At 45.0% G+C, this 13,962-nt stretch overlaps 1 protein-coding gene and 1 long non-coding RNA gene across 2 annotated transcripts; both read right to left on the reverse strand.

Annotated features, from left to right (window-relative positions):
• Positions 1-956: 956 nt before the first annotated feature.
• LOC135974565 (maestro heat-like repeat-containing protein family member 2B) lies at positions 957-6,006 on the reverse strand. The gene is made up of 5 exons (XM_065562979.1): positions 5,958-6,006; positions 3,290-3,397; positions 2,794-2,913; positions 2,355-2,541; positions 957-970 (listed from the first exon to the last, which is right to left on the reverse strand). Exons 1-5 carry the CDS (start codon positions 5,967-5,969, stop codon positions 957-959), a joined length of 441 nt encoding a protein of 146 aa, XP_065419051.1. The 5' UTR covers positions 5,970-6,006.
• A 1,651-nt stretch (positions 6,007-7,657) lies between these two features.
• LOC135974482 (uncharacterized) lies at positions 7,658-8,754 on the reverse strand. The gene is made up of 3 exons (XR_010591747.1): positions 8,630-8,754; positions 8,117-8,157; positions 7,658-7,793 (listed from the first exon to the last, which is right to left on the reverse strand). It is a non-coding gene; the product is annotated as an uncharacterized LOC135974482 (long non-coding RNA).
• Between the last annotated feature and the right edge of the window lie 5,208 nt (positions 8,755-13,962).

Consider the following 13,962-nt stretch of genomic DNA (forward strand, 5'->3'; position numbering starts at 1 on the left):
CCTAAATGAGAGTCCCAGTCAGACAGGGCAGAATTGAATGGCAAAGTGACGTGGAGAGGTTGCACGGAGATGAGAGTCAGTGCCAGCAGTCAGACCCCTAGGGAACAGAAATAAGGAGCACACAGACAAACAAGAAGACAGATAAGAGGTAAGGGAAGTAGTGTGTCCAAGAAACAGAGTAACAGCAAATCAACTAAATACAAGCTAGCACTAGTCTCTCTTGGGTAGTGAGAGATAGCGCTAGATACACATACATAATAGGGGAGTTAGAGTGTTATTCTGAATAGCCTGAGTCTGACTGCATCTGAATTACTGTGTAGCTGTGGTCTACAGAATTTCAGAAGAATACAGAGAAATGAGAGAAAATACAAAGAAGAGCAACAAAAATGATACAACATGTGACAGCTCACGCTCCGTCCATTACAGTTTTAAATTTGAGTTATGTGACAAATTATTGCTCAAAGGAGAGTTTTAGAAAACACAAGCCCACTCTCTATAAACTCAGAGGCAATGCTATAACTTCAGGGTAATGCCCCTAACACTTATCACACAAAAGCTCTTACCTGACAACTGGCTCTGTAATGGTGAAGGATGTTCCCTGTGATGTCTGCCTCTACTCGGGAGAGAAGCTGCTCTTTTGGAGCATGAACAGCCACATTGCTGTATGTCAGCATGAGGGTGCTGCGAGTCTTGCCTCTTTTTCCACGGTGGTAGTCCTAGACAATCAAAAATGTCACTAGAGACAAGTTCTTGTGATTCATTTTGCCTTGGAATTCTGATCTGCTGCTGACCAAGGAATTGCTCACAGCAGCAATGGCAGTTTGCACTTGCAAAGCTCTTTTCAGCCAAAGATCTCAAACCACTTGCAAACAGTATTTAAGCAATATAATAACTGTGTGAGATAGGGAGTTATTAGTATCTCCATCATTCCCACGGGTCACTCTGACACAGAGAGCCTAAAATGCTGAACCTACAGCAGTGAAGTACACGGGAGCATAGTCGTTGACACTGGTGGGTACAAGATCAGGCGCTAAATGTCTTGCCTAAGGCTGCACAGTGAGTAAATGCAGAGCCAGCAATGGAAGCCTAGAGGCCTAGTCTCCTGCTCTATCCTTTAGATCAGTGGTTTTCAACCAGAGGTACTTGTGTACCCCTGAGGGTCTGCAGAGGTCTTCCAGAGGTATATCAACTCATCTAGATATGTGCCTAGTTTTAGAATCATAGAATATCAGGGTTGGAAGGGACCTCAGGAGGTCATCTAGTCCAACCCCCTGCTCAAAGCAGGACCAATTCCCAACTAAATCATCCCAGCCAGGGCTTTGTCAAGCCTGACCTTAAAAACCGCTAAGGAAGAAGATTCCACCACCTCCGTAGGGAACCCATTCCAGTGCTTCACCTCCCTCCTAGTGAAAAAGTTTTTCCTAATATCCAACCTAACCCTCCCCCACTGCAACTTGAGACCATTACTCCTTGTTCTGTCATCAGGTACCACTGAGAACAGTCTAGATCCATCCTCTTTGGAACCTCCGTTCAGGTAGTTAAAAGCAGCTATCAAATCCCCCCTCATGCTTCTCTTCTGCAGACTAAACAATCCCAGTTCTCTCAGCCTCTCCTCATAAGTCTTGTGCTCCAGCCCCATAATCATTGTTGTTGCCCTCTGCTGGACTCGTTCCAATTTTTCACATCCTTCTTGTAATGTGGGGCCCAAAACTGGACACAGTACTCCAGATGAGGCCTCACCAATGTCCAATAGAGGGGAACGATCACGTCCCTTGATCTGCTGGAAATGCCCCTACTTATACAGCCCAAAATGCCATTAGCCTTCTTGGCAACAAGGGCACATTGTTGACTCATATCCAGCTTCTCATCCACTGTAACCCCTAGGTCCTTTTTTGCAGAACTGCTTCCTAGCCATTCGGTCCCTAGTCTGTAACAGTGAATGGGATTCTTTCGTCCTAAGTGCAGGACTCTGCACTTGTCCTTGTTGAACCTCATCAGGTTTCTTTTGGCCCAATCCTCTAATTTGTCTAGGTCCCTCTGTATCCTATTCCTACCCTCCAGTGTATCTACCATCATTTTACAACAGACTGCCTGCAGTTAAGCAGAGAGGAGCACAATCTGGAGCTGGGGTTCTCTCAAATGATTTTTATCGTCTGATGTCTCATGGCTTGAGTGCCCCTCCCGTGCACAATGTGTGGGAACTACATCAGTTGCTTGCATGGAAAAGACATCAGACGATAAAAATCATTTGAGAGAACCCCAGCTCCAGATCGCGCTCCTCTTTGCTTAACTGCAGGCATCATGCAGAATGCATACATTGGGGGACAATGCTAGCTGACCAGAGCAGACACTACCGCAGGGTTGCTGCCCCTGCTTTAGCGGGAAAGAAAGTTTGAGAGAAGCCCCTGGCTCCTTTACCTTCAGGTGGCCGATGAACCCAGAAATCTTAACCTTGCTCATTGCAGCCCCAAACTCCTGAAGTGCGTTCAAGGTGAGGTCCAAGTGGCTCTCAGCAGACAATGCGAGGATGGAAATGACTCCCTGTCACCCAAGAAAAATTCTGGTTAGGATCTAACCAGGTGCCTCATAGACCCCACGAGTCCATTCCTTTCACCTGAAGTGGTGTAAAGTGCCAATCAGGCCTGAGACACATGGGCAGCGGGGGCTGAGTGAAATAGCAATGAAGAGGATATGAAGCAAAATGGCATCTGTCCCAGGCCAACTCAGAGCTGAGCCCCACAGGGAGCATTCAGGGATTACTTGGTAAAGTGGGGAGAGGGACAGAGTCCTCACCTCTCTCTCAGGGGCTTCCATATAATCTGTTGTCGTCAGAAATGTATTAATCTGTGATTTAACATGGACCAGGTCCTGACAAACTGCTAAGGACGTTCCTAGCGCCTTATACAGGAAACTCTGAAAGAAAGAGACCAGCCCTGAGATATCAGTAACACAACGTGCCTGTCAGTTCAGACCCAGCTCAGCAACACTCAGGAAGGAACAAGATAGCCAAGTCCAAGCATCCATATTGCAGAAACATCCCATCATCTAGCCCAGCCAGAGAACCCACAATGCAGTACAGACAAGCAGCCTGTCCAAGCAAATATTGGAAGGACGGGCAGGCGGGTGGGGGGTGGGGGAGAGGGGCAAGAGAGCAGGGAACAAGTAAAAACAAATTTTATATGCAGAATAAAATATAAAGTAATGAAGCCTTGAGAGAAGCCTTATGCAGTTCTCCAATCAGAATTTCAAGGGAAATTAACTAGAAACTAAGCCTTAACAGATAACAAACCTTCTCTTTGGAGGGGCTGGCATAGCCGGCCATCTGCTGGCTCAACTCAAGGCTTATCTGGCTGCTCCAGGCACTGTCGCCTATCATCTCCAGAGATGTTCTTAGGAACTGAGTGTAAAACAAGAGTTAAAGCAGATGGTTAATTGCAAGAATTTGTTGTGGGGTTTGTTTGTTTGTTTGTTTGTTTGGTGTTTTTTTCTTCCTTGTTCTCTGTTGTAAAATTTCCAATATTCAGGTGTCATGGGAAGATTATTTCCCTATTGACAACTATAAACATCAACAATCCAGACTTCCTCTGCCTGTTGTTCTTTAACCTTTGCCTGATGATTCCTCTCAGTCCCCAAACCCAGATGGACAGTGAATTGGAGAATGAGATGGAGCCAAGAAATCTGACCATTGAGGAGTGATTTTATAGTGGATGGAGAATGGGTCTAATAAATTTTGAACAAAGGGCCCTGGACTATGAAGGACCAGGCACCTTCTCTGAAGTGTTATGGACCCTTTATGCCACCTCCCGAGGGTCCCGAGGATTGTGAGGTGCCTCACTACCACCTGCCCTTAGCATGAGGAATCCTCCTCTGTGCTTGCCACGTGTCAGCTCCTGACTCTGCCAGCCACAGGAAACACAAGCATGCCCTTCTCACCCCATCCAGGCTCCACTGTCTTTCTACAGGTAAGCAATCAGTACAGTCCAACTGCCAAGCCCTCTGTGCATCCCGAGACTGTCCAACCCCTGTTCCACTGGACACTCACAGAATTCATAGGTTTGCTACACACCATGTCACTGGTGTCACCTCAGCATCATCACTCCATTTAACACACTTAGATAAGTTTAGAGTGAAAACAACTATACTTCACTTAGATACGTTTATAGTGAAAACATGTAGAGTTTAATTCACAAAGGTCAGAGATTTGAGAAGCAGCAAGTAAAATTAATGTAAACAAATGGTTACATAAAAATAAAATCATAACACACTTCTAGAGCTTAAACTTAGATAACCAAACATTCCCCTGTCTCACAAAGGATAGCTCCCCCAAATCTCTCTCCCAGCATGAAACACCCAAACCAAATGTGATCCTCCATTCATAAGACAAGCCAGCTGGCAGTTCATCCAATAGGTGAAGGATACCTGGTACAGGATACCTCTGGACCTCCAGATATAGTTCCAAGCATCCATTGTCTTCGCTTGTAAACAGGGTACCCCCTATTGTTTGTTTGTTTTTCTTGTATGGAATCTCCTCTGGAGACTTTGCAATCACTTGATTAGAATGTTGCTCTATTGATTAGCATCCACTGTGAAGAATTACTCATCTACATACAGTCATTCAGACAGATAAGCATCTCCTGCCTGAAAGAAACTTGTTGATCACTTTCTGGTGATCAGCCCCAACTCACAGACCTTAAAAGTATAAATTTCAGTATACAACCATAACGCCTTATATATTATCCATCCAGTCACTGTGCAATGATTATGATGATCCGTGTGGCACAGGTATCCAGTAAAAGCTTTACATGACACCCTTTGATTATATGGAGATCAGATTCAGGGAATCCTGGTAATACTATGCACTCCCGTGGCCTCTGCCACTGGGTACCCAAAGGACCTGGGGTCACACCCTCAACTCCCATTGAAGTCAGCAAGAGGTTAGTAACTCTCAGCACTTTGCTGTTTCAGACCCGAATTTTGAACAGCAGCCAGAAAATATCAGAAACCTCACAAGAGAACCTAATCTTCTTTGATTTTTTTAGCCCAAAGAATTTCAAATGAGGCTGGATCTGGAATGGGAAATTCTAGAGTGTAATCCAACCCCAAATGGAACTCCAAACCTTCTGGGGCTTATTTGTCACTAGGTCCTTTCCTTTCATTTTCAGCACTCGCCATAAAAATGTTCCTTGTCTGGATTTACACGAGGCTATAAAGAGCTCCTTCTGACCAGAAAGGCTTCTCCATGAGATACAGTCACCAAACCTTGTCTTGTCTCTTTTCCTTTTTGGGTTTCTCAGAGCAAATTTTCTTTTGAGTGGCAAATAGAAAAAAAGAATCCTTTAAATGTCCCCCAGTGATGGATTAGCACCATTAGCATGCTGGTTTTCTGGTTAAGTTTTGTGTTGTTCCCAGTGGTAATACAGAGTTATTTATAACTAGAGCTGGTTGAACAATAGTAAGTCCATTTCACAAAACAAATGGGATTTTTTTGTTTTCTTGATTTTTCAACACACAAATGAAAAGTGAAAAAACAAAAAATATTTTGCTTTTCAAAATCAAAAATGACCATTATTCAATTCTTTGTTTTCCCTCTTCCCTTCCCTTTATCTCTGGTCCCCATGCCTGTTTCCCCCTCTTCCACTTTGTGACTGAAAAAGCCGGAGGCAGGAGGAGACAAACAGGAAAGCAACTGGGAAAAAAAACCCAAAATCAACTTCAGTTTCAAAAAACTAAACATTTTCTATTTGGGTTGGGGTTGCTTTGTTTTGTGTAAAAAAAAAAAAATTTGAAAATGTCCCATGAAAATAAAAAAGGCCATTTTTCACAGAACAAAAGTTGCAAATGAAATGGTTTGACCAGCTCTGCTTATAATGAATAATTTATCATTATTCTTTCCCCAGCTGATACATTTGGAGGGGGGAGGGAGGGCTGTGACAATACAGCTGAAAGCCATCTTGTACCTGAAGCAGCATGTGCTCCCACCGTTCATGGTCCAGGGAATTCTCTGTGTTTCCTATAAAGCAGGAGGCAAAACAATAACGTCACCTAGGTTAGCAAGAAGAGTCATCCCAGGTATCTCCTTTGCAATCAGTCCTTCTAAAACTCCTAGTCTGCTAAGCTGTAACATACCTGGGCTTTCAAGGCTAAATGGGACCTACGCCAATGTTCTTTGTTGGACCAACAGAAAGTATCATGTTATGTATCCTGTTGGCATTTTTATTCAGGGTCAGTCAACCCACCAGGAGTGAGATGCTGAGCACTCCCAATTCCTGTTGACTTTAATGGGAGCTGACGGTGCTTAGCACATCACAAAACTGTTCAGCACATCAGAAGACTGGGTTTAATGTGAATACAAACTTTTCCTGCATAATAAGAGATTCTGGACTTGATCCTAACTTGATGTAAATCGGTGTAGCTTCACTGAAGTCAATAGAATTATACTGATTTACATCAGCTGAGAATCTGGCCCTGTTTCTGAATGTCCAGCTCTAATCTACCCTTCTTTAATGTCGGCACAATGTAATACTGGGGACTCTGTACAGCAACAACTAGGGAAGATACAGCTCATTTCTTAAATCTTTTTTTGAATATCAAACCCACTTGAACATTGTGGGGTCCGATGTTCCTCAGAAAGATGTCGGGTTTGTGCTCCACATAGGGTCTGTCATATTCCACAGAGACTACACTGGCACAGCTACGTCATTGGAGCTCTGCTGGCATAACCCCATAGTGTAGACACAGCCGACACCAGGGGTCAGCAACCTTTCAGAAGTGGTGTGCTGAGTCTTCATTTATTCACTCTGATTTAAGGTTTCGCGTGCCAGTAATACATTTTAACATTTTAAGAAGGTCTCTTTCTATAAGTCTATAATATATAACTATTGTTGTATGTAAAGTAAATAAGGTTTTTAAAATGTTTAAGAAGCTTCATTTAAAATTAAATTAAAATGCAGAGCCCCCTGGACCAGTGGCCAGGACCCAGGCAGTGTGAGTGCCACTGAAAATCAACTCGCGTGCCGCCTTTGGCACGCGTGCCATAAGTTGCCTACCCTTGGCCTACACTGATTGAAGGGTTTTTTCCACGGACGTCAATAGAGTCATACCACTGTAAAATTGGTGAAAGACATTTTTAGGCCCATAATACCTAGATTCTACAAAGGGCACCCACTTGGCCAACCTAGTTTTTATGGCTCGGGTTTCCTTACAGAAAGAAAAACTCTGGGTTTTTTAATTGAATCACCCTTGAAAGTAAACATGGGGTTTAATTTTCAGAAAAATTCAGTTTCCAAAATCAGACTATATATGTAACTCCAAAATATTTCACTAACCTCCAGCTTCATGTGTATTCACCTTCCCAACTAATAACCTAGCAAAGGTGTGGGGGGAACTGCTGTAAAATTTCCATTCAGCTGAAACCTTCCTGGCCTGATTCTGCTCTGATTGAATTGGCCTCAGTGGTTAAACTCTGGATTTACCCCAGTGGTTCACAGTTATCCAGGTGAAGGAAAAGTGATGGCCTAGAAGCCCAATTTCAATTCCCCACTGTTCCCATGTACTGCAGCAGGAATGGCACAACACATGTCAATAGGAAGCTGCATTTTGTGGCTTCCCTTCTATTCTCCATGGACCGCACTCCTACTAACTAGCACTTTACCTTCAATGTACTGCAGCAGAGGTGGGATCTTTAGTACCCACATCTCACCCACTGCTGCATGGATATTGTGGTGCAGGGCTTTAAGTAATTGCAAGGCAGCACATCCATGTCCTTCTCTTTCATAAGGGGATGAGGCTACTACCTGTTAATGAGATAGAAAGAACAGGCTAAGTTTTGTCAGCGCAACACCAGTTTGTTCCTGAAGGAAGGAATAGTTCAGACTCTCTCATTGTGAAGACCATACAATAGAGTTGTTGCTTCTACTGCAGTGTCTTCCTGAAGAAGCAAGCATTCTAGCTAGTACGAGGATGCAGAACAGTGTGTCTCAGGAGAGGGTGGAGAGAGAGAGACCCAATCATACACATTCCTCAGCCTGTCTATAAATATCTAGCTATAAAACCGATTTTTATAGTTAACAGTCCCACTTCACATTTCGCAGAAAACCTATTCTCATGGTCTACTCACCAGGAGTCGCGCTAACAGCCCCTGGGGTGTAGGGAGTTTCACTAGGGAAAGAAACAGAATAGCATTAATTATGCCAGGCTTTGCAGAGAGTCCTGCTGATGTTATTCACCTATCCATTTCCAACGTGCCCACCAATGTTGAATACAGCTGATAATAATTTGCATTTCCATAGTGCTTTCAGTCTGAACATCTCAAAATGCTTTACAAACAGGAATGAATTCCACCTCACAGCACCTCTATGAGGTTGGCATTAATTACTCCTTCATTTCACAAGTGGGGAAGCTGAGAGAGAAAGATCAAGTGATTTCCCCCACGGTCACATCAGAATTTTGGTGGCAAGCTGGGAACAGAACCCACGTTTCCTAGCTCCCTCCCATGGCTATGTTGTAATCACAAGACCATCCCTCATTCATTTTAGCCTCCTGATTGCAGACGAGAGAACTGGAGCAGACTGAACCTGTTCATTTCATAGTGTGCCTGGAGAGAATAAATGAAAGAGTTTCTGTTATAAACCTGGTCCACTGTAGTCGAGGCAAGCAGCTTCTTCTCCTTCCTGCTGCTTTTTCTCAGCCAGTTCCCTAAGGCATCTGCAGAGAGGCTTCAAAGTACCCGTGTACTGAGCTGGTACCACATACTCCAGAAGCCTTGGCCATAACACCTGCAGAGAAGAGCGAGACTGTTCAGTACATAGCTATTTCCATTCCCCCACCTCCAGTATCCTGCTGTCTGAATCCCTCCCTGTCATGTAGCTTCTCCTTTTATTCCTCACTGACCCTTCCCTAACCTATCACCTCATCTCTCTCTCCCCAACATCTCACTCTACCTGTCTGGTGCCCCCACACTCTGTCTTTTAAATACACAGCCTTGTTTGGTGAATCCTCTTTCCCTGCCTTAGAGCATTATGGAGCTATTTAGAAAGCACCATAAACTCACCCAGAACTTTACAGACCAATATAAGGCACAGTCTCAGCCCCAATATCTGTTCAAATCCAGGATCACCAAATCAGAAGTATTCATGGGGGATCTAAGGGGGAGTTGCACTCAGACAGTGGAAAGAATTAAGAGAAGATCTCTGCAACATGATTCTTTCCAGTTAAGTTGCTTTATATCTTCTCTCTAATGTGAACCATTTACTCCATGATGAAGGGGTCACACTATCCCTGACATGAATTTGATATGCTGTTCTTCCATTATGCTGACTGTGCAAAAAGCTTCCTTGTGGAGAGGTACAAGGAACGTAAGGAAGAACGTCCCTATTTCAAGAAGCAGTAGCAACAGGTCACTTACTTGGGTCATTCCACTGACTGAGGTGTCCAGACATTGCAGGATGTCAATGCACAGGGTTTGGATAGTGCTTTCTTCCTGAATAGCCTGGGTGAGAAGTGTTGTACCCTGCTGTGAGATAGCTATATAGAACTTATTAGCTAGTAGTATGACACTGGCTATAGAATCAGTGTCCTTCTCTTACGAAGCCATCTTGAACATTGACCTATGCCTGCTTTTATATTGCACTAGAAGTGCACAAACATCTGCAGGAAAGAGAATAATAGAAACTCCTAACTGGTGGGTCAGACCCCAGGCTTAGGAAAACCCTAAAGCGAAGGGAATGATTCACTGAACACAAAAGAGTTTCCCCAACAGTGTTAAACTTTTTTAAATTTGAAAAAACTGTTTCATCTTTTTATCTCTGAGGAAAAACATTCAGACTCCGCCCAGTGGAAATAAATATGCAGAACCAGGGGGATCCTCTCTGTTTGTTCTGATGCCCCAACCAGCTTGGTCATTCTGTGTGTAGTGAGTGTGATTCTATCAACAACTTACTGTAAAGTTGAACTGTTTATGTTAATACATATCATGGATTCAGTCATGGAGCACAAAGTGTCTGGAGCCCCTGGCTGTGTCCATGGATAGAAATATGGACTGAAGATATTTTTAAACTAGTACATGTAGAGTAGAGTATGTAGTGAGGGAAATATGCAGCAAGCTTTTCCAGGCTCCTGACAGTCTGGGATGCAGCCTGCATAACCTCGGTGTTTTGCTGATAGTTTATGTATGCTTCAACAGCCACAGAATTGGGCAGCATTATGTTCTCTGGAGAGTCTATTTAAAACAAAAAGATGTGGTTCCTTGTACAAGAACATTTCACTGAAAAATGATGTTTTCAGAATTTTCAATGTCTCATCAGAGGTTTGAGTAACCTAGATAACCCTGTTAGATGTAAATACCCAGTGTGAGATTCTGATCTGTACACTAGTATAAATCCAGAGTAATGCCACTAAAGTCAGTGGAGTTACCTTGACTTTACACCAATATAACTGATCAGATTCTGGCTCTAATCATTCAATCCTTGAGTCAAAACTCCCACGGAAGGCAAGGGGAGCAATCAGCATGCAAGTATGGTAGGACCAAGTCCTAAGTGTTAAGAACTCTCCTTACCAGTTTGCAAGGGTAGAGATTACACACAAGAGTTATTGTTATCCCTTCGGCCTAAAATAAGAGATAGGATATGAGAGTCCTTATGCTTTTGAGTTTATCTCCTTAGATTATAAACGTGGATACATTTAACACTGGCAGGAGAATGACATGCCTTCTCTAGTCTGCAGTTTCTCCTCTGGATCTGAATGAAAGCTCCACCCAGATATCCATTCATCCTATATCATTGAAAAAAATTGAAATATTTCACTGCTCCACACACAATCTTACCTTAGCATTCTGATCACTGAAAGTGGATTTCACTGCCTTCACAATCAGAAACTTTTTAACTCTTGTCTCGGGCACTGAAAGATAAGGAGAGGTGTACAGTACTTCTTTGTTCCACTCACTCACTTTCCACATTGGAATTAATCCTGGATTTCAAAGGGCCCTATTTAAGAATAGTACCAAGCTTCTCTCATCTACAGAATCAGTGGGAAAAACATAGGACCAGACTCTGGTCTCAGTTACACCAGTGTAAATCTAAAGTAATTCCATTTCTATAAAGAGTGCCATCATACTACCATGATAGAAATATTATAAAAGCGTTAGATAGACTGAGGTCATTGAAGTTAATCTGTGTTTACACCAGTAGAACAGAACTCAGAATTTAATCTGTAGTGTATAATACTGACGAATATCAAGTCAGGAGTCTTATTTTATTTTTATCTGATTATTGTTAACATGCATTAGCCCCAAGTTAACTTCTTTATTTGAAGTTGAAAAATATCTTGGGCTACATTCAGCACTTAGTTGAACCTGTTGATTTCTGGGTGGCCATAAGAGGGTAACTTAGGGCAGCATTTGGACCCTTAGTGGAGATCCAAACCACTGGTGACTGTGTGTTATAGAGACTCTGTGCCCCATTTGCAGAGGCGATGAGTCTGTTACAGCCTTGCCCTGCCTACAAAGCCTTGGTTCTTTAGCTCAGTTTATAGTAGCTCATGCTTTTAGCTCTAGATCAGAGCTGGCTTTAGGCCGATCCCCCCGATTCTCCTGAATTGGGCCCCGTGCCTAAGAGAGCCCTGCACCCCACGCTTAACAGGGCCCCGTGCGTGCCCAGTGGCCTTTTTAATTTTTACTCACCCAGCAGTGCTCCGGGTCTTTGGCGGCACTTCAGCGGCGGGTCCTTCACTCCCTCCGGCTCTTCGGCGGCACGTGAAGGACCCGCCGCCGAAGTGCTGCCAAAGACCCGGAGCGAGTGAAGGACCCGCCGCCGAAGACTCGGAGCGCCACCTGGTGAGTACAAGCCCCACGAATCGGGCCCAGCACTTCCTAAAGCCGGCCCTGCTCTGGATGTCCCCAACTCAACCCTCAGCATGTCGGCCAAGAGGGCAGCTGGCACAGTTGCTCCTCTGTTACTTACAGTCGGCACCAACAATAGCTCTGAGCAGATTCAGAGGCCACACGAACAGCCTTATTCTCAATCTCCAGCTGCGAGTGCAGAAATGCTATCAGATCATCAGGAGAAGAACAGGCTGCAAGGGAACAAATCACGTCCTCACTGACAACAGAACTCTTATTCTTACCATACCTGACAAAGGAAGTTACAAGGAAACCACTGTGTAACTCAGAGTCTCTTCCCCTTACCTAGCAGAACTACACAATCGAACAGCTCTGCGTGATTTTCCGTGCTGAGCGGCTTAGCTTGAGAACAGATCTGTGGGAAGAAGGGAAATGGTCAAAGAAAAACTAATCAGAAGCAATTGAAAAGAAAATGTTCAATTAATTTCTAAGCTTCCACTTCCTACTTGTCCAAATAGAGGTCTGAACCCCAGGTAGATGGTACTGAATGCACAGCAAGAATCAAACACAAGAAACGGTTACTCACCTTCTCATAACTGTTGTTCTTCGAGATGTGTTGTTCATGTCCATTCCAAGCAGGTGTGTGCACGCCGCGTGCACGCCAGCCGGAAGATTTTCCCATAGCAGCGTCCGTAGGGTCGGCTCCAGCGCCCCCTGGAGTGGCGCCTTTATGGCGCTGTATATAGGGGCCAGCCAACCCCCCACTGCCTCAGTTCCTTCTTGCCGATACTCCGACAGAGGGGTAGGAGGGTGGGTATTGGAATGGACATGAACAACACATCTCGAAGAACAACAGTTACGAGAAGGTGAGTAACCGTTTCTTCTTCTTTGAGTGATTGTTCATGTCCATTCCAAGCAGGTGACTCACAAGCCCAAGTCTAGGTGGTGGGGTCAGAGGTCACTGCAGACTGGAGGACTGCACGGCCAAATGCAGCATCCTCCCTAGCCTGGTGCGTAATGGCGTAGTGAGCCATAAAGGTGTGGACTGAGGACCAGGTGGCTGCTCTACAAATTTCCTGTGTTGGGATGTGGGCCAGGAACGCAGCTGAAGAGGTCTGCGCTCTTGTGGAGTGGGCCGTGATAGGCGGGGCTGATATATTGGCCCGACTGTAGCACTCCTGGATACAGGTTCTGATCCAAGCCGAGATCCTCTGTGACGTGACCGGGAGCCCCTTCCTACTGTCCGCCACAACTACGAAAAGTTGGGTCAACTTCCTGAAGGGTCTTGTCCTTTGCCATATAAAACGCGAGAGCCCTGCGAACATCCAGAGAATGCAGCCTGCGCTCCTCAGCTGATAAACACAGGGAGAAAAATGTCTTGACCCATGTGAAACGGGGAAACCACCTTAGGTAGGAACGCAGAATGCGGCCTGAGTTGGATCTTGTCCTTGTGGAAGATGGTGTATGGAGGCTCGGATGTCTGAGTTCCGATACCCTCCGTGCTGATATGATAGCCACCAAGAACGCGACCTTATATGAGAGGTATAACAGCGAGCATGAAGCCAGCGGCTCGAACGGGGCCCCCGTGAGGACAGACAGGACCAAATTGAGGTCCCAAGCAGGGACAGGTTGACGGAGATGTGGAAACAATCTGTCAAGGAACCGTCCAACAAGTGGGTTTGCAAACACTGAGGTCCCCTCCTCTCCAGGGTGGAATGCGGAGATTGCAGCAAGGTGGACTCGAATCGATGAGAGAGTTAGTCCCAGGTGTCTCAGATGTAGCAAATAGTCCAAGATGAGAGGGATCGGGGTGAGCAAGGGGCCCTGACCGTGCTGTGTAACCCATAGAGAGAAGCACTTCCACTTGGCCAAATACGTAGACCTTGTCGACGGCTTCCTGCTGCCCAACAGGACCTGTCTGACCTGATGGGAGCATTGTAACTCCACTGGGTTTAGCCATGGAGCATCCAAGCTGTGAGGTGGAGCGACTCCAGGTTCGAGTGAAGGAGGCGACCGCGATCCTGCGTGATCAAGTCCGGTAGTAGGGGCAACCTGAGTGGAACCTTCGTAGACATGTGTAGGAGAGACACGTACCAATGCTGGCATGGCCACGCAGGAGCTATGAGGAT

This window comes from Chrysemys picta, chromosome 12 (assembly GCF_011386835.1).
Source record: "Chrysemys picta bellii isolate R12L10 chromosome 12, ASM1138683v2, whole genome shotgun sequence".
Taxonomy (NCBI): domain Eukaryota; kingdom Metazoa; phylum Chordata; order Testudines; family Emydidae; genus Chrysemys; species Chrysemys picta.